The 23994-nt window shown below is 47.6% G+C and overlaps 2 protein-coding genes across 8 annotated transcripts in view; one reads left to right on the top strand and one right to left on the bottom strand.

Moving 5' to 3' along the window:
• HDGFL3 (HDGF like 3) overlaps positions 1–3979 on the top strand; it is a 75122-nt gene extending 71143 nt beyond the window's left edge. The window contains exon 6 of the mRNA XM_045067298.1: positions 3747–3979. Coding sequence (XP_044923233.1) covers positions 3747–3752 — 6 coding nt within the window. The 3' untranslated portion in view covers positions 3753–3979. The remainder of the gene's footprint in view (positions 1–3746) is intronic.
• The window catches only part of TM6SF1 (transmembrane 6 superfamily member 1), a 31994-nt gene continuing 8998 nt past the window's right edge, over positions 999–23994 (bottom strand). For 2 of the 7 annotated variants that reach the window (XM_045067292.1, XM_045067293.1), the window contains 7 exons: positions 20612–20715; positions 18964–19046; positions 18218–18339; positions 16374–16478; positions 14364–14456; positions 14055–14174; positions 6371–6579 (listed from right to left, as the gene is read on the bottom strand). In XM_045067292.1, coding sequence (XP_044923227.1) covers positions 6388–6579; positions 14055–14174; positions 14364–14456; positions 16374–16478; positions 18218–18339; positions 18964–19046; positions 20612–20715 — 819 coding nt within the window. In that variant the 3' untranslated portion in view covers positions 6371–6387. Of the gene's footprint in view, positions 2342–3365; positions 3482–6370; positions 6580–10917; positions 11302–14054; positions 14175–14363; positions 14457–16373; positions 16479–18217; positions 18340–18963; positions 19047–20515; positions 20535–20611; positions 20716–23994 lie in introns of those variants that run through there. The other 5 variants (XR_006602684.1, XM_045067295.1, XM_045067296.1 and 2 more) reach the window with 5 other exon arrangements.

Below are 23994 nucleotides of genomic sequence, written 5' to 3' on the forward strand. Positions count from 1 at the left end.
AGGCATAACTTGTTAAGCCTTCCATCTCTGGGTCTCCAAAGCTGCGAAGAAGGTGTTAGAGGCTCAAATCATTTTGAGGCCTAGCTGGGGCGTTGGTCCTCTTCCCGGCTCACTCAGTAGATGTTGTCAGGGTTCAGTTCCTCCCTAACTTTGGCCAGAGGTCCCCTAGGTTCCTTGACACGTGAGCTCCCCTAAGGCAGCTCCGTCATGCCAGAGAGCTTCATCCTCGAGAGAGAGTGTTAGCAAGATAGAAGCCAGTCCTCTGTAATCTCGCAACCTCATCGCAGACACTACATTCCCATCACTTTTTCCTCATCCTGTTCATTAGAAGTAACTCACGAGGTCCGGCCCACACTCAGGGGGAGAGGGCGTTACACAAGGGCATGCTGGAGACCCTGTCCGAAAGTCACCCATCCCTGAACCAACCACTGATGATTGAGACTGGGACCAGTCAGTTTCTCCCCACTCCTGGAGCAGGAGTCAGGTCCCCAAACCACAAGGCCACCATAATAGCAGGGAAGAGCAGAGGATAAAATAAATATTGGGGGACAGCTGTTGCGTTTGCTGTAACCACTAAGCAGTGTCCATGCATTTATCCTTCCGGCCCTGACCTTTTCTTTCTGCTGTAAGAGGCTATATCCTTAGTCTCCCCAGTGCCCTCAAGATCAAGTCCAGACTCCTTACTTAGGCAGATGTTGGCCTTTGTACTCAGATCCCAGGTTATCTGTGCAGCCTTTCTTCTAACCCTGTACTTGGTATCTGCTCAGCCAGTGATTCTTCAAACTTTTTGGTCTCAGCGCCCTTTTAATTCACTTATAAGTTATTGAGGGCCCCAAAGAGCTTCTGTTACACCTGTGAGCATTTATTTAATTAGGAATAAAAACTTATTTTAAGGTATTTATTAATTTGTAAAATAATACTCAATATAAATAACATTTTTATGAAAAATACATTTTTTAGAAAGTGTTTTGAGAAGAAAGACATTGTTTTACATTTCATTATTTTTTTAAGTTTTTATTTAATTTTTTTAGCAACCTCTGTACCCAGCATGAGGCTTGAGCTCACGACCCTGAGATCAAAGAGTCACACGCTCTACTGAAAGCCAGCCAGGTGCCCCATAATGTTTTGCATTTTAAAATTTCTTTAATGTCTGTCTTAATACGAGACATCAGGGTTCTCATATCTGCTTCTGTTTTCAGTCTCTGGTTGAGTTATATGAAGAGATGTGGCCTCACATAGATATGTAGTTGGAAAGTAGAGATTTAAGTATTTTAATAGTTTCTTCAGATCATTGCGAATGTTCTTTGATATTATACCAGCTCTGTGAAAGAGATATTTTCTGAAAGGTTACTAGCCACGTGCAGTCTGAACTTTTTGTATTCTGTTAATGAAGTCAGTTGGACTGTCTGGAACTTTGAATAGCTCTTACCCATTTGGAAGATACTGGTTCCCTGAATTAGTTGAGTCTTCCAAATCTTTCATTATAAAGTATTTTTAATCATATTTTTAAATACCAGGTATATCTTGTCAGAAAAATCCTTATTGGGAAGTCTTGACTGTAGAGGACTAAGTTTTCCAGAATTCTAAGTTTCACTTAAAAGCTCAAGTTTCGTCGTTGGCAACAAGTACTTCCACTTGTCTTCCTTGAGGGAATAGGCTCATTTCAGTGACTCCTGAAAAAGCGTCCAAAAACTATGAGAAACTGTGAGAAAACTATGGTTATAGTTTACCTGTCATCATTTTGTCAAGTGACAATGGTGCTCCAGGAAAAGACCCTGTGACTTCCACCATCTCATCACTTCCGCTGTGTTCGGGGCTCCTTCAGCTCTGCGCCCACCCACAGCCTCTTCCTGTGCCTCGCGTCCGTGGGCCTCGGGGGTCTGGTTGCGTTAGTCCGCCGCCCTGGCCTGGCGCGGAGCACGGCTGCCGGCAGAGGGAACCACTTCTTGCTGCGGACTTGGAGGAGATGTCCAGGCTAGCACGTGCTCCGAGCACCATGTCCAGGATACGTACCATTGTGAATCAGCAAGACGGTTTTTGATGCGGAGATGCCAATAGAGTCGTGGTGGTATATGACAAGTTAAAAAATGGATTTGTAATTCGCTTTTTATAAGCACCCATTCGACAGTACCTTGTTGAAAGACACTGCACCCCGCTTCCCCCCCCCAAATTCCATGTCCTTGCAGTTGTGGTCACAGGTATCGCCTTTTCTTTGAGCATTAATTGTATTCCAAGGTGGCTCTGGGACCATCTGTCCCAAAAAATGTTCTTCAATACAGTTTGAGTCGTTGGTACTATGAATGTTCCACCGATGTCCACACAGATTTTATTGCCTTTCACACTGGTATTAGTGAAAAGACATTGTTAAATAAATTCCTTTGGTTAATAATTTTTCATTGCTTTAAATGGGTGTCTTCCTCCTTCACCAGAGAGGAAAACCCCCCAAGTCTGTGAGTATAATCATATCTAGTATTTTTGTGTGTTAATAATTAGGAGTCACTAGTCACTGCATTTTGCAGGTTCACAGATTTGAAATAAGATTTTGTTTTTTTTTTTTAGTTGACTTTCTCATTCAGGTAGGAAAAGAGCAGGCTGGCTATAAGAGAAGTGTATTTCTTTTCTTTTCTTTTTCTTTTAATTTTAAAGATTTTATTTATTTATTTGACAGACAGAGATCACAAGTAGGCAGAGAAGAGGGTGGGGAAGCAGGCTTCCTGCTGAGCAGGGAAATCCCAGGACCTGATCCTGACCTGAGCCAAAGGCAGAGGCTTTAACCCACTGAGCCACCCAGGTGCCCCAAGAAAAGTATTTCTGCCATCTTGAGGTTTAGTAGCTTTTCCTGTTTGAAGGTCCTGGAATTATTTATGTATGGCATAATGCACACTATAGATCTGGACTGTATATGTGAGAACATACCCACGAGCGAGTATGCATGAGCTCACACGCGAGTTCATTCACTTAGCAAAGGAAAGAATGGAAACGGGCTGTTTTAGGAGAAAATACGGGGGCCCGAAATCCCTCTTTCCTTTGTCCCTTGAGAGCATGCGGGGTAGGGGGAGTAAGGTATTTGGGTTAATGATGAAGAAAATAAAAACAGCGTCCCTATGAAGAAACGTAACCTGGTAGGATTTATGGTAGGACCCAGACTGAAACTATTCTTTCCTGAAATGGAAATATTTTGTCACACAGATGCCATCTAAATTTTAAAAGAAATCAAGACTTCCTTTCTTATCGTACATCTTGATTTTGTTAAATCTTAAATCTTGTATTTCTTCGAGCCATATGTCCCAAGTAATTAAGTTATAAATATTATACAGAGTAATTTGCATACATTCCAAATGCTTTTTAAATTTGAAGCAGCTTACCTTTCTTTCTGACACCACAGTCCTCACAAAGATGGATTATCTCAATTTCTCCAGTGACTTTATCCCAGCAATACATTGTCCTGAGCTGTACGAGTGCAAACTACTGCACTCTGTCCCTGCCAGACAGTAGACAGAGTTTATTGTTTTGTTTCCTTTTTTTTGAATGGCACACTACAGATGCCCTAGCACCTCTTTTAGCTTGCTGAGCTGACCGGTATCAAGCACAGCCTCACCAGGCTGTTCTTGCTGAGTATTGGTAATGCTGCAGTACAGATTAAAATCTCAGAAAATCCCACTTATTATACTTTATAGGTATGGAGCTTTTATTGTTAATGTCCCAAATCATCTAAAGTCTTGTTTTCTTTCTTTTTTTTTTTACAGACCTAACTACCATAATGAATGCTGCATATTAAGAAAAACCATAAGAAGGTTATACATTTGGTTGTCTAATAATCTTGGATTTGATATGAACCAACACATATTCCTTGTTGTCATTGACAGAACCCCAGTTTGTATGTACATTATTCACATTCCTCTCTGTTGTGTTTGGGGGAAAAAAAGACATTTTAGCCTTTTTTAAGGTTATTGATTTAATTTCATGTTATTTGGTTGCATGAAGTTGCCCTGAACCACTAAGGATTATCAAGATTTTTGCACAGACTTATACATGTCTAGGATCCTTTTATCAAGGCAGTTACGTTCATCATTCTCCTGCCTTTACTCCACTGTCACCAGACACTCCATTAAATATAAATTAGCACTTTTTAAAAATGACCACTCAACATAATGCTTACGGGATTTCCTCTCTGTGACAGAACCCAGGAACCAGTTCCTAAACACATAATGTTGGCATATTGAAGATGAAATTAAATTGTCCTTCAGTTTTGAGGCCATGTGTAAAGTTTAATCACATTGTAAAATATCTATTCCGCATTAGAAATAGCTAGTCGACAGCTTATACTTCTCAAAACTCATATTGTTACGTACAAAAACTCAGTTTTTATATGTGAAGTTAGTGAGTCTTTTGTGTTACTCCAAAATAAAGGCAATGATTTATTTTTTCCCCAATGCCAATACAATTTGAGCTAATCACTCAAGGTGGATAATTTACATTTTAAAGCTGGAATCAGCAGTAGCCCTATGGGAAACCAGACCAAGCATTGACTTTTAAATGAACCATTGTTTTCTTTTGGAACTAGAATTAGAATAGTTGATATTCATCCACAAACCATTATTATGTGTACATTATTGTTGCTATTGTGATAATAGAGAATTTTATTTATTTTTATGCCAGCTTATATTGTGAGAACACATTTAGTCAGTTTGGGTTTTATCAATCCTGTTATGCTTGTCCTTGGAACATCTTTCGCGTATTCGAGGTTTGTAGTTGAAAAGTTTACTGTAAAAAAAAAAAATCAAAAACAAAAAAATGTATTGTTTTTACAGAATAAATTTATTGGAATGTGTACTGGGAGTAAGATTTGAGGTTGTAAACAACGAAGTTAGTGTAATTTGGCTTCATCTATGTGATGTGAGGTATTAATGTAATTCATATATTAAAGCAAAAATTGTTAACAGCAAGTTGACAGTAGAATCAAGTGCAGGTGAGGGGTTTCTTTTTCTTTTTTTTTTCTTTTTCTTTTTTTTTTTCTTTTTTTTTTTTTTGCACACTGTCTGGGTGTTACGTTTTTTGTAAACATGGAGGAGGGAGAGGAATGGCTACATGATTGCTCACACGTCTCAGACAATATTTACCAGCTCAGTGGACCCTAAATTCGCACACTTGACATTATCCATGCATTGCTTTGGACTCCCATTTCTTTTTTGTTTTCTCACTGTGGTGAAGAGCTAATAAATAACATGAAGAGAAAACGTGAGCTGTTCTGCAAGCCCGAGGCCACCGAGGACAGCGATGGTGCTGGTGCTGGTGCTGGTGGCAGCGCGCCCGAGTGGATGGAAAGCACCAGTCTGCTTACCACCCTAGGGCGCACGGATTTTTAGTTTGCTTCTCTCGCTTAACAAATACCAGTTTTTTTCTCTATACTCATGATTCCAAATATGAAAGGTTCATTAGAAGATAAAAGGGATGCCAATCCAGTTCTTTCTCCCTTAGAAGTATTTTTTAGTTTTGAGTGCTGTAATTTAATTTTAAATTAATGAAATTTAATTAATTCATCAGAAATCCCCTTCATTGCTCACACTAAAACATAAGGAGAATGTAGATGACATTTTGAATTGGAACATGTAACTGACAGATTTTTAAAATAAAAACCCTAGAGACTACGAAACTGTTTCTGAAAAAAAAAAATACAAAATGTTTCCAGTTTAATAAGATTTGTTTTCATAAAAGGCCAAAAAAATTTATTAAAAATATACACAGAAATACAATAGAAATATTTCCAGTCACCGATAAAACCAGTATTCATTAAGAGTAATGATAAAGTTATTGATCTCTCCTTAGCTATTTAGGCTCACAAAAAAATTTTACTAAAAGCAATCTTTAAAACAGCAGTGAATATAATAGACTTTCCTTGGGAAAACATTTTCAAATAACATTTTAAAATACTGTGATGATTTGCTTTTTATATTGAGGTTAATAATGACGCATATATGTCTTATATGCAAAAAGTATCTCTCCAGTATGTATTTGTTGTTTTGAATTTTTTAATATGCATAGGCCACTTTTGAATAGTTTCATTTTCATTCTCACTATTGTAGGAGCTAAATTGTAATTGTTTACAGTTATATTTAATATGTGCAAACAATATGGAAATAGATGGTCAAGTTTATTCACAGATAATTTTGAATATATTTCTTTAAGCAAACCGTTTCTCAACTTCACTTTTCCTTCAAAGAAAGAAAATTTTACCCACACAAAACCATATGAGAGCTCACATACAGTGCAGAACAAGACTTTATGTAGAAGTCTTCCTGAATGAGAAGGGAGTGAAATGGGACAAAATTATCAGTCCCAGGATAACAAAGTCAGTAATCTAGAGAGGAAGAACATGAAACAACATTTTTATTCAACTTTTTCATCTGCCTTTGTTTTTATAAAGAACTCTGGTTTGTAGATACAACGATAGGCCAAGAGCTGAGGAAGAACTCCATATGCTATGTTTAGTGCTAGAAAAAGGGTTTTCGCTTCTTCGGGGACTCTGTAGACATAAGCAGTTCTAGCATGAAGAGAAGCACCGATGTGAGAAAACTGAGCCTGTTGCATTTAAAAAAAAGGGAGGGGGAGGTAAGCATGGATTCTGTGTTCAGTTGGATTCACAATGTGTTCTGGGTGATTCATTCAGACCCTGCTTCCTGTGCCCTCAAAACCAGTACTCAAGCAATCCATAGTCTTCAGGATTTCATTGAATTTAGGGCCAGTCTTAACATAACTGTCCAAATAAAGTAAACCTTCCTTAGCGAGGCTTTATCATGCCGGCTGTTTAGTCACCCACCAGTGTCCCTTACCAAACATCAGTGGCTCAGTTTAAAAGAAAAATTGAGCAAAATCTCGGTATTTTTGTTTTTGTTTTTTTCTGATTTGCATTCTGGAGATCTATTAGGCCATCACTTGTGGCTTACTAAATGTGTTCCAATGAAGATGAAGAAAGTACAGAGTTTACAAAGTGGAAACATTTTTAATGCAGCTATTTAAAGAGAAGCACTGAGGACCTCGGCGTCATAAATCAGTCTTTGACCTGTTCCCTGCAACAAGAGCTCAGAGCCCTTTGTTCTATATTTTTTGTTTGTTTCTTCAAGCATTGGTTTTTTTATGCAACTTTAAAAAATACTAGTATGTAGGGTTGTCACCAACTTGGATGGGGGTAGGACTGTGGTTGCTCTTTATAAAATGGTAAATGTACCTGCCGGCAACCTTTTCAAGTTGAAGTCTAGTTTATTTAGAAGTAGAGCCAGTCCCAGTCAGCATCATCTGAGCTAGAGCTTCCGGTTGGTACGTACATACTTGTTATAACGTGCATTCAGGATGTATCTTTTTTGATACTTTTCGTAAGCACAGGGGAAAACTTTATCAGAAAAGGCTTCCAGTGAGGATTTCTCAGGGTTCTCATATTGTTACAAAATGCAACCCTGGAGTCTGCGTGTTCGTATCTCACTGAAATCTAAACTGTATGTGAATAAAGGATTGGAAATTAAATATATCCAAGTGATGGATTATTAGTTCATCAGGATCAAAGTGAAGAGAGAAGATACTATAATCCAAAGAAGTCACAGAAGAATAATAAGAATGAAAAACTAAATAATTTGCTTCAAATTCGTATGAGTTACCTTATACTTCCTTCCATATGAGATCAGTCTGTTCTGCTAAGTGGTTCACAGATAAAAGTGTTCCTTAGCATCTGACTTTATCATGGGAAGAAAAGGACACGCTTTCATCGGCGGCATGTGTATGGATTTCTATCAGTGACGGGTACTTTAACAGGCTACATTTTTACAAATTACTGGTACATTCTAGGGACCTCACAGTACAGTTTTGCTACTCTCTGGAGATAAGAGATTAGTGTGGTGTGTTACCAAGGACCAACACAGAAACTGTCCACCCCTGCGTTGTGACCCAGGAGGCTCTGGGAGGGCTCGGTCCCCAAACACACGTCCCCCAGGCAGATACCCAGACAGCGCCCAGTAAGCATTCCACCTCCGGGCTCTGAAGACAAAAGACCTTGCGAGTTAAGGGCACTGGAGAGGCTGCCCTGAGAAGCCGCTCTTGGGCAGTTCTAGGAACACAGACCAGGAGCTTGGCCCCTGTTGCTGTTTTTCCCTAGGGCCTCTTTTGAGTAACAGTGTTTTTCTGAATAATATAACCAAACTTCCGGACTAGAGGCCAGATATGAATCTTGACCTTCAGAAATGTGGGTTTGGTGTCTCTGTCTTTAAAGACGCTTGTACACATGACAAAAATCACCAGGTTTGGGGAAATGCCAAACATCCTTTGAGAGATTAATAGGAGCAATCATGCCTCCTTGCATAGGGAAACCTGCATCAGAAGTCAGTGAATTCCGTAGGCTCTTCTCCTGCACTCCCCAGTGCAGTTAATACCTCATTTTCAAAAACCACAAAATCATGGCAACGTTACAAAATGATCATGTCCTTAGATTAGATTGTAAGCCCACCGGGCAGGTACTGTGTCTTATGTTTCGTGTGGCACCTCTCGCATTGTTAGAGCTCAATAAACATTAAACAACAATGGTCTTGTGACTGTCAAAATACAAAAAGGTTCTACAAAGCACTTCTCTATTTTTATACCTATTTTGGTAGGCCTGTCTTCTCCAGAATTATTAACCGAGGGGTACAGATCTACGTTCCTAATGCAGAGCGGTGGCTTCAGGTGAGAAGCCTGGGGCCCTATCCCGCAGTTTCTGGCACTTGCCTGCAGCTCTAACAGGTGTGTTTACAGTGGCCACACCTCCCGCTGAGTAAGCCCCTGACCACTGCTTCCTTCCAACCCCTGTGCTGTCCGCTTTGCAGAGTTGCGAAGTTTCAGAAAACCCTCCATCTCCCCGGAGAACGGTTTCCTCCCCGAACACACAGCTGCTAAGGGCCTGCACAGGCGTCCCGTGTGACGCCGCTCCCAGCACACGAGGCCTGCCGACGGCAGGGCCGAGAGCTCAGCCTGGCACCCGCTGGCTCTGGGCTCCTTGCGGCTGAGCTGTCACCCAGGCTCACGGGTACAGCTTGTGGAGCACAGACATTTCTGCCGAATTCAGTGATGTGACATTGAGCCCCTAATCTTTCTTGCCATTCCAAACCTGCTTTCACCTCAAGTAAATTTCAAAGATAGGCTTTGATCCTTTTATTAGTGGATGATTCGAATGGAAAATGAGGCCAAAGAAAGGGCAAAGAATGGTTAAATTTTAATAACTCCCTTTCCTTATATTTAGAGACAACATGGAAAGGATGACTAAAAGTCATGACCTTGAAGGCAGAAAGGAGAGGTGAAAGTTACCCTGTGTCCACATAAGTATCCTAGGCCAAAACTGATGTGAGCCCTGGGACAACAGCCAGACTATTTGGCTGATACAAATATGAATAGTTAATCCAGAACTATGTCATTTTTTAGGGTTTTCTGAGCAGCACAGTCCAGGGGTTAAGAACACTGCATCTGAACCAGACGGCCAGTGTCCGATCCCAGCTCCACCAGCAGCATGACCTTGGGTTAGGTATGTAACCTTTTTGGCTTCCTCATCTAGAAAAGTCGGATAATAATGGAGCCTACCTCATAGGGGTTGCTATGCCCACTCAATGAGTTGATCTTTGTGGAGTGCTTAGGACAGTGCCAAGAGAATCACCTGTTCGTGATCTGGCATTCTCCTTTGCTGACCACTCAGGTGGGCTCTTTTTTAGATCCCCTTGCTGACCTTTTGACGATTTCAAGACGGTCTGTCTCTAATCTTAATGCTAAATAAAGATGTTTACCGATGAATTACACTGGAAGCAAACTAATTAGAATTTGCATTAGTATTCCCAATTATCCATGTTCTTCTAAATCTTTCAGGTTTTTCCTAATGGTTTCCATAAGGGAAAAACATAAAATTCGCCTTCAGGAGGGTCAACTCTACAACCAGATTCTCCACAGATAAGCTTCTAGACCCGTTTGTGAGAAAGGACACAGCACCCGCAGTAGCCAGGGAGTGTGAGAGTCTTAGCTGCGAGTGGGAAGGGGCACTGCCCCACCCAAGGCGGGACTGTTCCCGCTTCCAGGGCTGTGGGTATTACCGGACGGGCGGCAGGCTCCCTGCCAAAACCCACTGGGAGTCAATCCCAGATCTCTTTCCCTGTCCCTCTGATCTTTAGGTAATAATGTCTGTTCCACATGGCTTCAGATGAATGAGTCTTTGAGCAACACAACGCACTTCCTCTCCAGACTCCTGTTGGGAATCTTAAACCAACGATGGGAACAGCAACAAAGACCCAGGGCACATTCTGTGCCAGGCCCTGTGCTAAGCCTTGTACACAGAGGCCCTCATTCAGCCCCCCCACCCCCAGGAGCTTTAGCAGAAAGCTCCTATATTATCCTCACTTTCACAGCAGAGGAATCCAAGGTGCCAAGGTCTCGAGCTCCCCAGGGACAGGCTGAGACATGACACAGTCTCTCCAGAGATTGTGCTCTTAACCATACTGACTGGATTGTTTTTTTCTAATGCTCAGTGATATTTTAGCAGAGAAAAATTCTTCAGTTGCCAGAAGGTACTAATAATAAGTGGATCTAAGCAACCTGGAATACTTTTCAAACGAGACTTGAACTTTAATCCTACAATAAGAATTTTCTAGGAAAAGATACTTGAGTTATGAATAAGTCCCCACTGGTTCTTTGGCGTAAAATGTGACCTGGTTTTCATTTAATTTGATTTTTTTTTACTTTTTTTTTTTTTTTTTTTTTAGATTTTATTTATTTATTTGACACAGAGAGAGAGATCACAAGTAGGCAGAGAGAGAGGGAGAGGCAGGGTCCCTGCTGAGCAGAGAGCCCAATGCAGGGCTCAATCCCAGGACCCTGGGATCATGACCTAACTGAAGGCAGAGGCTTTAACCACTGAGCCACCCAGGTGCCGTTTCTTTTACTTTTTGATTTATGTTTTTGATTTTTAAAGACTGCAGATTTCACAGATTTTTACAGATTCGTACAGGATCTGAAATCAGGGACCTTGTAAGGACTTAACGTGTTTTTTCCACTGACTTGTACTGATCTAGAAATTTTTCACTTTTTTTCCTATTAAATCAGAGTCTTAGGAGTCCACTAGGCTTTTCAAGAAATGAAACTTTGATAAAATTAGTGGGATCGTGAGTGCATAAAGCTTCTAAACAAGGAGTGCGGCAGTTTTAGTAGGCGAGGGATGCGAGTTGGGTTACGGAGGGTGTTCTCTGTGATCAGTGTGTCAGATGGCCTCCCAAGACAAGAATTCGTTTTGTAAGCAAGTATTGGCTACGCAGAAAACCAGGTACGTGACAGTCTCATCGCGGGCACTCTGTTTCCAGGGTGGTTTATAACTTTTCCTTTGGCTAAACTCTGGAGTAGCTAGATACTAAGGCCCCGCGCAGAGTCCTGGGACGGTCGGACGCCCAGTTCTCAGACGACGCCATTTCTGGGTGGGGAGAAACCTGCTCCTGGCACTTGTAGGATCTAGTCTGTAGCCTCCGGCCACCTTGTCGCACTGGGCTGTGGTGGACAAGCCGAAGAGTTCCTGCGAGGCTAGGGCTCTGGCTGAAGCCGCTAGTGCTGCTGCCCAGAGCTGCCTGCTGGCCCCCTGGCCTTCCCGGGAGCGCTGGGCCAGAGCTGCTGGGCCTGGCTGCAAGCCTACCCCTCACCAGCAGCTACAATCCTGGGTTCGGCTCAGTGCTGTCACTTCAAGCACACCCCCAAGCCCCCAAGGTGTGACCTTCCCAAGCCTCCTGAGTGCCCCCTGTCCACCTGACTGGGTCCAACAGTGGCCTCACTCTTGTTAGCTTCCTCGATGGGGACAGTCCGGCTTCTGCAACACGGCCTGCTATGGGGCAGACGCAGGTCCCCAGGCATGGAGAAGGGACCATGACTATCAACTCTGAGCAAGCTAATCCTCGAGGAAGGGACAGGTAAGAGTGAGGCTGGTGGGAGCCCCTCTCTCCTGGGCGGCGCAGGAGAATGAGGCCAGGAAGACAGAAGCCAAGGTTTACTCCCCGCTGTGACCTCCCCACCTAATGCGCCCTAACCCAGCCTACCCTGGCCTAGCCCGGCCCTCACAGCCCTGCTCCTGCGTCCCTGCCTCCCAGCCCCGGTCTGGGGCACAAGGTCTAGCTTTGTGCCAATGGGTAGGACTCCACCATGGCTAACGTCTGCATGAGGAAGGATACGGGTAGAGAGAAACATGGGCACTGGGGTCAGACAGGATTCCAGATCCCTATTCTGCCAGTTAGTAACTGTGACCCCAGGCAAGTAACAAGCTGCCCTGAGCCGTCCCTTTCTTATCTTTAAGTGAGGCTTTAAAAACCAAACAGAACTGCGGGGCTTGGGCTGTGTTCATCACTCCAAGCCTCCTGGGGCGCACAGGAAGACCACAGGATCTGCTTCCCTCGCAGTCATGTTGATGCCAGGCCTGGCTCCTGAAAATACCCCCCATGCCCTTTGCCCAAGCAAGAAGGCAGACTTCACTGTGCTAAGCCACTGAGTATTGGCTATGCCAGCAGAGCTCACAGCCTGGCCTCACCCAGACAAGTGAGCAGAACACTTAGCCTGCTTTGCCTCCCACAAAGTAAGTAGACGAGGGCACGACCACTGCAGGGCCAGGAGCTGCAAGCGATTCCTCCGGAGACAGAACTAACTGGGCCTAGCGATGTGCTACACGTAGGGGTGAGGGCATGGCAAGGGCTGTTTGCAGGGATGGGCGACGTGGAGGATAAGGCGTAGGGAAGGTCAAGAGTGCTGTTTTAGACACTAACTCCAAGATTAGGATTCGGTCTAGGAGTCTGGGAACAGCTTGGCCTAAAGACCAAATCAGAAGTCAGCTTATAGGGATACCTGCGTGGCTCAGTCTGTTAAGCATCTGCCTTCAACGGGAAGCCTGCTTCTCCCTCTGCCCGCCTCTCTCCCTGCTTGTGCTCGCTCGCTGTCTCTCTGACAAATAAATAAAATTTTTTAAAAGTCAGCTTAAGTTGGTATTGAAAGATACTGGCCTGAGGAGTCGGCTGTTCAGAGGCCTGCAAAGAGCAAGTAGTAGTTCTCTTCCATCTTAAGTCCTTCAAGGAAAGGACAGGAACCCTTACTTCCAGATGCTGTACCAACTTTTTGGTACTAATATTCTAATTCTGTAACTGAGAATTACCTCAGACTAGAAGGATTTAGCTCAGAGTGTTAACCCCTGACCACCACAGCTGTTTTCCAGCCTGTAAACGCCAGGGCGTCGTGCTGCCTTCCCACACCAGGACTATGACGGACACTGTCCAGATGAGCTTTGTTCTGCTCGAAAAGAGCAAGATGCAAGAGTGACTTTACAAGATAGATTCATTTGTTTCTTTTTTATTTATAGTGAGAAGTGGGGAAAGAAAAATTACTGAATAATTTTCTTCCCTGTTCATAAGATCAGTTTGTCTTGCCAACTGTTAGCTTGTAAAAATGTACTTTGAGTAAGATTGCACTTCCATAGGTAATTTTATTTCCAGTTCAATGAAGTAAGCATTCACTGAACGCTCGCTAAGTGTTCCGTGCTAAGAGGCCAGGGGCTGGACTGAGTAGCAGGGGGGGAAGGAGAGGCATGACTGGGAGCAGAATGTTCTCCAACCCGGTTTCCCTGGCTCAGTGCAGGGTAGCACAACAGAATTCTGACATCTTTGGTGTGATATAGACACCTACAAGGTGACAACTCTCCATTCTTGTTAGTAGCCGTGGTGTTCAGAGATGGGGAAACCGCCCCAGAGAACCAGCAGGGCCCCTTGCTGGGTGTGTGACCGGGACAGATCGCTAACCTCCCTGGGCCTCAGCTTCCTCCCCTGTACAGCCAGGTGACACACTACCACATGGTTATAGCGCGATCTGAATGAAATGCATATGCAGAAATGCCTCCCAAGGCACTGGGGAACCGAAGGGGACGAGTCTAGGACCCGCTTCCCAACCCCCGAAAACACCAAGCAGAGATGTTTCTCGGATTCCCGACAAGGATAGCCAGACCCCCAGCGGACGTTGTGAACGGAGGGTATGTTTAGTACCTGCGCTAGACCTCCGGCGTGCATCAGTGTGACGTCAGGCATCCAGGAGCATCCAGGAACCACCAAGCCATAGAGCGCAAACACGAAGTAAGGGACAGAGTAGAACAGATACGCCAGCATCTGCATTGAACAGAGAAATAACATCATCAGCAACTTCACAGTCAGCCCCGCCTGATGAAAAGCACAAAAGATGAACAGTTTCATCTCTGAGAATATTCACTCCCGTTTCCTACATGGGTGCCCATGTTCCCATTCTTAAAGAACCGAACACCCATGTTAGAAAGACCACGGGCTTCATAACTACTTGACCTGGATTTTAGGATAAGCAGCGGGATCCTTTAGGTAGGGCTCTTGAAATTGCGTGTAAAATCGGCAGAGCTCAGCCGGGCAATCCAAAGCAATCTGGGAACAAAAACAAATTCATTACATAGTTGCAATCACCTCGGATTCTCAGCCTGCGCTGGGAGGGCTAAAGGTTCCAGGTTCAGCCACAGACCACTTTACCGGCATATGGTAGTAGAAGTTTATCAGTAGGAGGGAAGAGAAAAGCAATGATCTGCAGATCTGCTCCGAGGAGACGAAGAGGTTAACAGTGGAGCAGGAAATACCTGAGGCCCTATTCCTGGGTACTCCTTCAGTGCCAAGATTCCCACTGGCCAAAACACCGCTCCCGCCAGATGACCAGTTTCACTCTTCCCGGGAAGAAATAACTAGCCAGCTGTTCTGTGCGGGAAGAAAAGGACATCGCTAGCCCAAACTCCTCTCACTATGCTTTGCAGAATTTAAAACACAGCCTCCTGCGCTCTGCAGCGCCTCACAGAGCACATGGCCGCTGGGGGCAGTAAAGGGTGATCCGAAAGCAGGGTCCTGTGCAAAGCCATGTTCCGTGTCCACCTTGAGAGGGAACAGCAGGGCAGAGCAGAGTGGGTCACAGCAGACTCCTGGCCACGGAAGAGACAAAGTCTCCTTAGCACATCATCAGGTCCCTCTGAGTCACCTCCCTCCTGCATCGCTTGTGTCCTCGGTCATAAATGTCCTGCCTAGATGACATCTGGGAACACAGGCCAGTGATGGAATGGGTACAAAGAGGCCCAGGCAGAAAAGCCCATCTGCAAAAGTCCCGCGCCCACGCCCACATCTTCCTTGCGCACAGAGGAGCGGACAAGGCTCGGCGGGGCTACAGCCGGGGCTCGTTTTTGTTGCTGTTCTCTTCTCTTTGCCACAGCAAACTCACCAAGGACCAGTTTTAAGGTCGCCTGGCTGGCTGGCAGCACGAGTGACTGCTGATCTTGGGGGCCTGGGTTCAAACCCCATGTTGGGCATGGAGAGGAGTTAAAAACAAAACAGTTGTACCACTCTGTACTCTGAGCAAACCCTCCGGCCTTCCCCCTTACATCCCGTCCCCGTGCCGCCCCTCCCATTAGCTGACTCGACTCCGGGAAATTTCTGGTGATCTACTGCTGGAGACCAGAGCTTCTTGCTCTGAACCCAGCCAGCCGCACAGAGCGTACGGTTCCAGGACCCCCAGACAGTGGGTCAGGTACATCAGCTCACGCTTGCCACTCGCCTCACACTTGCTGTGCGAGCCAGCAGGCGGAGAGCAGTCATTGTCACCGAAGCGGAGTATCATTACTCATGGTGCTGGCCGCTGGAATTCGTTTCCACTAAGAGCAAATCATGGTACTCGGCATTATGAAGGACCATCCACCAATAAAGATGGTAACGAGTGACCCTACGTGGTCAACACTTACCACGTCTAAGGCCCTCTGTTAAGTGTTTGATGTTTGTTCTCTCATTTAATCATCAAACCAGCACCGCAAGGTAGGTGCTGTTACTTTACAGCAGAAGAAGCTGAGGTCAGAGAGGTTAAGTCATTTTTCCAAGGCCACACAGCTGGGAAACAGCCAGGACTCTAACTCCTTGCTCTGGACCCCGCCTCACTACCCTGTCCCTACTCCCGAGAACACAAGGCATGCTCTGTGCCACAGTGTCACTGGCGTCTTCAGGAACAACCCTTCCCAAAGACAATGACATTTAAAGCAGAAACAACAAAGAAACCAAAAGAATGAGACTCTACTAGCTCATTGTTCAGGCACCCTAACATCGGGGAAGGAAGAGACTTCTGGGTGGGCTTAGTCTAAGGAGGCAAAGGAGGTGCATGTGGCAGCCCAGCGCCCCCCCACCCCCGAGGGAGGAAGGCTGGGGGCCGACCTGGCAGGTGGTAGCGCGGCAGCAAGCCGGGCCGGGTTTTGTCGGGGCACTAGGGATCCGGATTAAATACATGTTTTCTTTAATGCTCCTGTGATCTGTGCCGCTTACCAGTCCTCTAAACAGACAAAATCCAGTTGCGAGGAGGAGGCACACGACCAGCATTAAATCAAATGGTCTTCTCGTCAGGTCCTTTGCTTGGGCTTCGTGAATGACCTAAAATAAGAGTTTGTACCAATGAGCAGGCCCAGAGCGCCAGAGAAGCATCAGAGATCTACGGACGGCTAAGCGCTCTGGTGCTAGACGGTGAGAGAATTCTCTGGATGGGTGATTCGTGTCATAAACCACTGGCCGCCCAACCTAGGAAAATCGTGTCCTGCCTCCTCTCTGCTTCTGCTCTGCTCACGTGACATGAGACGGGGCCCGGCGGTCCTGAAGGGCCCTTTGCGCTCTCTGAATCGTTCTTTTGGTTTTTGTTTTTTTCTTGCAGTAATGGTTTTGTGATTATAAATGTAAGATACATTCATTTAAAAAGGTAAACCGTAAACCCAGCACATTATTAGGAGCCACTGTTTTTCTGGAGATATCGGGCTACTTACCTATCTGATCTACATGTATTTTTTTTTTTTTACAAAATTATGACTTTATGTATAACCAATTTTGTATTTGTCCTTTTGACACTTAACATCTACCTACTTTACAAGCACTTTCCCACGTTACTAAAACCTCTCCTGACACGTTGTGTGACGCGGAAGCCCCGCATTTCAGCCCTGCTCTCACTGTCGGACATCTGGGCATTTGCACCGTCCATGTGATGATGAGCGATCCTGTAGGAAAGTCTTGACCACATCTCTCTGACAACCGTCCGAGGACAGGGCCCTCGACGTGGGATTTCTGGGTAACGGGGTTAAATTTGCAAAGGCTGATGACAGCCCCAAACTGCCTCACAGAGCGAGTGTGGATTTATGTTCCTGTCCATGCTGTGTGACGATGGCCATTTCTTCCTGCCCATCACTGTGTCTGGACATTTACAAAATGATACTGAACAGTTTTCTGTGTCTCATGGCATGAGCGGTGTTGATACACTGATGCGGAGATTGTTTTAAAAGCGGTGGAGCCCAAGGCAGTGGGTACTTCCTGCTGTTTAACAGGAACCTCATTCCTCAAAAGGATGTCAGTGTGTTACCCTGAGTGTGCACAGCAGGTGTCTAATTGTTTACAAATGAGGTTTATAAATTACAATGCATTTAATGAACTCCACTAAGTCTTAGAGTCAACCAAATAATCAGGTTCTAAAGATCACTAGTAATTCACATTCCATGTTTCACTTTGCTTTATGGATCTTGCTTAAGGGTCTAATACCAATAAGAAGAAAAGAAACTTCGATGTCACTAGCTTAGAAGTAAAGACCTTAACAGAGTATCTGCCCGGCCAGCACTGCTTCACCTTGACCACCTTGGCCGTGAATGCAAGGGAAGTGTCTCAGAAGACGTCCTGTAGCCAGTCTCCGGATGCCTGGATCCCATGGTAAATTAGACCCTGAGGCTGTGTGTGCAGCCCTGCCCAGCAGGAGCCCTGCAGCCTCCCCTTGGGGCGGTAAAGGCACTGGCTTCTCTGCAAGGGGTGCCCAGAGGCCTAAACACCAGGCCTTTAAGCGCCTCAGAAAAACCACACAGTCCACGCACTAAAGCAGGATCTGATGGGAACAGCCAGTGTGACAGGTGGCACAGGGAGTTCCAGAAAGCCCAGCCCATCCAGCTGCAGCAGAGGTGTTCAGACAGAAACAGACTATCTCTGCCATTGTAACTGACTATGACCAGTGTCCAGAATCCGCACCGTCAAATGGACTGGCCGGATGGTCCAGTGCGCAGAGGCACGGTTCGAGCCAGTAGCCAGGAGATGTCGGCGAGCCCCGTGAGTTTGGGAACAGGTTACAGTTAACATAATAAAATCACCTTTGAGGGATAATTATAACTTTCTGATGGCTGATTATAGATTCTGAAACCAGCCCAGACAGGAAGACAAGTATACGGTATGCTTAAGATAAAGGCAGGACAAATGCGGGTTCCATACTTCCCTATTTAAAAGAAAGAAAGAAAAAGTCAAAGTCAAAAATTTGCCAAAAAACATCTCTAAACACGAGTAACGTTCAGGACACTCAACTCAAGTAATTTTAACTCTGTGCTGTGGACCAGGCAATACTCTTTATGAGACCAAATAAAACACGTCAATTTAAAACTACAAGGTACTCATTACCAGCACATCCTAGCTACCATATTTTTTAAAGAATATTTAATATAATGCCCTGAGTGTTTACACACATAAACAATAACCTCTTTCACGTTAGCTTTCGAGAGCCTTAATACTCTTAATACTAAATAAAATACATTTATCGAATGTGTCAAAGAGTTACATACGATAAAAAAAAAAAAGTTGTAAGAAATATTTGCACATTGCAGGTAGCCACAGACACAAATACCCCCTCTAAATCCTAAACGTCAGGAGTCGTTGATTGTCTTATCGATCAGTGTACACTTCTGAAAGTTGCTCAAAAGCATTTAACAGGTGAGATGACAGAGGGGAAAAGGAAGAATTCGGCATGCCGCTGTCTGGTAGGCTTGCAATAACAACCCAGACAGCTTCTCTGTCTATGAACATTGTTTCAGAAGAGGAGAATAAACTTTAAGGTGGAGTTTCTTACCCACAATGTTTCCCGGCACAAAAACAACAATGCTCATGATAATAGATCCAACCCAGTAGAGGCCAATGGTTCTATAACTTTCCCTGCAACGAAAAAATCTTGGCTTAGTGCACTCGAGTTAGGATACAATTAGCAAAAGATGACCCACGTGATTAGCATTACCCTAACTAGTAAAGTGTACGAATCGCAGCTTACTGAACCGATAGTCATCAGTCAACCCTAAGGGGCCCTAGTGGTCAAATTTCATGCCCATCTGTGATACGATAGAACCCTATTTGTGTCCTTTTGATAGGAAGTACACGTCTACCCTGATCACCTGTTAAACTACAACACGGTCAGTCACGGTCCAGGGAGGCCTGCATTCCACTGTGAGGCTCACGGCAGGGAAGGAAAAATAAAGTTCGCACAGAAAGGAAATTGGTTCCATGCTTTAAGGCATTGTAAGTATGAGTAACAGGATGTTAAGTGGACTTCCCCTGGTGTCAGAAGGATGAAGCATTCAGGGCCGTCCAGCCCGTGTCCTAACGGAGCGGCAGGCACAGACCCCGAATCCTCACAGGGGAGGGTGGCCAGAAGCTCTTCCGGCTGGTACCCCTGCTCATCCCCACTCCGTAAGGGGTGATGAGAGTCCGCAGGGAGATTCTCTGAAGGGGGGCAGAGGGGCCACACTGCGCTTTCTGCCCTGCCCCATGCCCCAAGCCAACGGCTGCTGCTTCCCAAAAGGCCAGTTCACGACGGCTGGGATTGTCAGCAGGACCGGCGAGAACCTTCCCAGCAGAGATTAAGTGGACCCAAAGAAGCCCCGACCCACTCCCGGCCGCCTGCAAGCAGAGCCCAGGCATTCTCAGAAATACCTGATGTGCGCCCTGGAGGCTTGGGAACGTTCATGAAGAGACAGGCTAGGACCTGGAAGAGTCCCAGAAGGACTAGAGCTGTCCCTGGGCTCATGACTCAGGGCTCTGAGGCTCGGGGCAGGCGGTGGGTCGAGGTGAATTTCCACCTTGTCTGGGCAAGAATCCATTGTTTTCTCCAACCTGGAGCCACGGGGAGGCCTGGGAAGGTGGCCAGGCTTGAGAGGATCCTGCCCCAAAGGGTACACCTTCTTGGGGACAGGGACACCAGCAGAAAGCAGCAGTGGGCGTGTCACCATGGGCAGGGAAGTCCCACGAATTCAGCCAGTGAGAGCGCCACTCACCTGAGGGCTCTGTGCCATGCAGTGTCCCGGGCCGGGGTCTCCGGAGAGCGTACCTCCGTGCCCCCCACGACAGGCTGGCGTATCACAACTGAGGGCACGGATGCCCAGAAACCAGAAATCACCACGTAAGACTGCCCTCGTGCCTCAGGCCCACGTGTATGAACATGCGAGGAGCCCCCTGGAGAGGAGCCTGTCCTTACAAGACAATAGTCAGAAGTGGAAGGGTCTGCCCAAGCTGTCCCTATGGCTGGGGATCGTCCAAAGGGACGTGTTCAAAGGCAGCGGTGCCAAGGAAAGACCTTGTGCTGACTCCGTCTAGCCCGTGTCCCTGGAGCGAATCTCCCCATTCCTGGGTACCTGTTCGTGCCTTTGCCCCGCCTGTGGTTTCCTTACACAAGCACGTCTCGGCGGCTAAGCTGACACAGGGACACACAAGCGGACGGACGGACTTACTCCCATGCGATGGCCGCCACCATCACCAGATACATCAGATAATGAGCGGAGCCGTCCCAGTAGCAGATCATGTGCCCGTACGCCGTGTTCAGATATGGCTCACCCTAAGGAGAGAGTCAAAGAGTGGTCGGCTTTCAGTCGGACGCAGACCGCCCCGCACACACCGGCCCGGGCTCCGAGGAGAGCGGAGCAGGGAGCTGGCTTGGGTTTGTCCGCAGAGACGAACCGAGGCCAAGTCCCACACTTTGCCCTGAAGCCGCTATTGCTGAAGATGCCCGTGGGAGAGCCCTGAGCCTGCCTGGCCATCGTCTGATGCATTGGGTGACACGCGTGGGCGGCGACACGAGGCAGGTGACATCACGGGCAACCGTGGTGGCACAGCTAACTCACCGAGGCTGAGTCAGATCTGTGACCAGGTGCACGGCTCTGGCCGGAGGGGCTGCAGAGGGGACCCTGCCGGCCCAGCCACCAGCTGCGCCGCATGGCCACCCCCAGGCTCGCGCCTCTGAAGCTGCTCCGCACCCGGGCTCTCAGACAGACAGACAGACAGACGGGCACCCCACTCCCCCAACCTTCCCAGCCATCCTACGGGACACACACAACTCAGTCCGCTCTACACACGAGAAAACAGAGCTCCGAGGGGTCGTAGGACCGGCCTAAGGTCACATGGCGAACATCAGCATGCAGCACACCATCAAAAGCCATACTTCTGAGAAATTAATTTTATCAACGTGACATTACGGCGTGCGCGACGTTTCCCTCCTCCAGACGGCCCGCAGACAGCCACGGGCTAATTCGCAGGGGTTGGTGTCCTTCCGACCCCCCGTTCTCCTTTCTCCCCTCCACGTTCATGCTGTCCTGCCCTGTGCACCCCCGAGACGCCCTCCGTCCCGTCTGCAGCAGCCAAGAGGGGCCCCACGGAAGCCTCACGCGCCCAGGGCAGGGACAGCCCCGTCGTCTGTCCCCACGAATCAGATGGAATAAAGACCGTGGAGGAAGTGGCAGGAACACAGCAGCCGCTCTCGTGTGTTCATGCCTGGCCCGCACCCTCCCTCTCTGACGTGCTCTGGCTGGACAATCCAATCCAAGGTCATGACTTCATTTCCCGCCGGCCCTCCAGCCGGAGCTGCCTCTCCTGGCAGCGGGGTGGGCGTCTTGAACTGGGCGGCCCGCGGGCCCTTCCAACCCCCTGAACTCCTTTCCCTCCGCAGCTTCTGCCCTCTGCCAAGCCCAGCACCCAGCCTGCCGGGCTCAAAGCCACAGGCCATCTTTGTCAAGTCCGGCCAATTCTCTCTCTCCGAGCTCCCCACGGGCCACCCTGCCTCTCCGCACAGCCCCGATCAAGCCCTCGGTGCCCCTCACGGAGCCGGTCCCGCACGGTCTCTCGGTCCCCTCCTCTCCGATCCACCAGCCAAACGAAGGGTCGTGAGGCCTGGTTCTTAACACGTTGCTCTTGTGCTCAAAAGCCTCCCGAGGCTGGGTGCCGCCTGCGGGCCCGGCCCTGCCTCCCCCATCTGGCAGCCGGGCGCCCCGAACCTGGCCCTGCAGACCTGCCCAGAGCAACACCCCCTCCCACCTTCTCACACCCTCTGTGCCTCCCCGCCTGCCACCGCCACCAGCCCAGCGTCTGCGCCCTTCGCAGCCACCTCGTCCCCAAAACCTCCCCGTCCCGGACTCAGGAGGTCCCAAGCTCTCCGGCTCCTCCACCTGCCTCTCGGCCTCACAGTCCGCTGCGTGTGGGGGCTCTTCTGACCGTGGCCTCCACTCATTCCGGCCTCAGCCATCCTAGCGCTCGCCCTTCTCCCCAGCAAGACTTCAGGCACCGTGTCTACTCCGAAGGCCCCCGAACCTCTCCGTCAGGAAGGAGACCTGCAAAGCCCTGCCAGCGGAGACGTCTGCCGGGATGTCCCTCCACCACCCGAAACGCGACATGTCCCCACATGAACTCCGCGCCATCCCTGCACACCTGCACCCGGGCTGACCTGGGGAGACCCCTGCTGCTTCTCACCTCCAGGCTCTTGCTCAAGCCGTCCCTTCTCCTTGGAGGGCCCTCCACCCCCCTCGTCCATCTGGAAAATGTCCACCCTCCACTGTCATTGCCATTTCAAAAACGGCTAGAGTGGTGTCACTAAATCAACGGGGACTCCCCTGACCGCTTCCAGCCCCGGCTCTTCCCTGCGTACAGGCAGACCTTGTGCCCTGGCCCTTGGCTTTACGGAGCCTGCAGACGTGGTGTTTTCACACGCTGAAGGTCTGCGGCACTTCTGCGTCACAAGTCTCTCAGGAAATGCCGTTCCTGCGACGGCATCTGCTCCCTTTGGGTCTCTGGGCCACGTTCGGGTAATCCTGACGCTATTTCGGACTTTTCCATTATTATATTTGTGATGGTGATCGGGACCGGTGACCTCTGATGTTGCAGCTGTGACCGTGTGCGGGCCCCACACACGGCGGGGACTGTCGGGTGTGGCCTGACTGCTCCGCCTCCGTGCAGCCCGTCCTCTCTCTCCCTGTCCTCAGCACACTTCACCGGTGTCGTCTTCTACGAAACTGCCACAGCCACCCCAACCCTCAGCAGCCACCATCCTGATGGGTCAACAGCCAGCGACTTCACAGCAAAGACCCTCCACCAGCAAAAAGATGAGGACTTCCCGAAAGCTCAGATAATAGCAAGTTTTTAGCAAAAAAAAAAAAAAAAAGTATTTCAATATTAAGGTATGAGCAGGCTTTAGACTATAGATCCCACACTACAGCATCGTGTAAATATAACTTCTAGATGCATCAGGAAGCCAAAAGCTTGACGGGGCTTGCTGTGCTGTGAAATTTGCTTTATTGCGACCGTCTGGGACCAAACCCGCGCTGTCTCCACGGTGGGCCCTGACCACCCAACTCCTGTCTGTGGGACAGAATTCCCCTGCAATCCCTCGGGTTTAACAACCCCAGCATTTTCCCCAAAGCAGGAGGCAGATGTCTTCTTCGACCGTCTCCCCGTCTCCCCCAACTTATCCCCTGAGCCCCATCCCCTCCAACCCCTCAGAGCCTCTGGAACTCGTCCCTCCACCCCCCTCCTCTGCTTGGCTCTGCCTAAGCCATCCCCACACCCTTCCCGGCCCTGCAAAGCCTCTGGACTTGTGTCCCAGCTCCCAGCCCTGACGGTCGCCTTTAAGCCCATCCTTCCCAGAGCCGACTGCCTTGTTCCCTGACTGAACATCTTCCCTCAAATGTGAGATAAAGTCCAAATTCCCTTTGCTTAACATACGAAGCTCCCCGTTGTTTGAAACAGAAATGAAGACTGTACTTTCCTGTGTGACCCTGAGTAAGTTACTTAACCTCTCGGGCTGGATTCCTCACCCCATGAAACAAGGAAAGAGGAGTAGCTCCCTCAG

The sequence above is a fragment of the Mustela putorius genome, unplaced genomic scaffold, assembly GCF_011764305.1.
Source record: "Mustela putorius furo isolate JIRA1106 unplaced genomic scaffold, ASM1176430v1.1 tig00003875_pilon_pilon_pilon, whole genome shotgun sequence".
Lineage (NCBI taxonomy): Eukaryota > Metazoa > Chordata > Mammalia > Carnivora > Mustelidae > Mustela > Mustela putorius.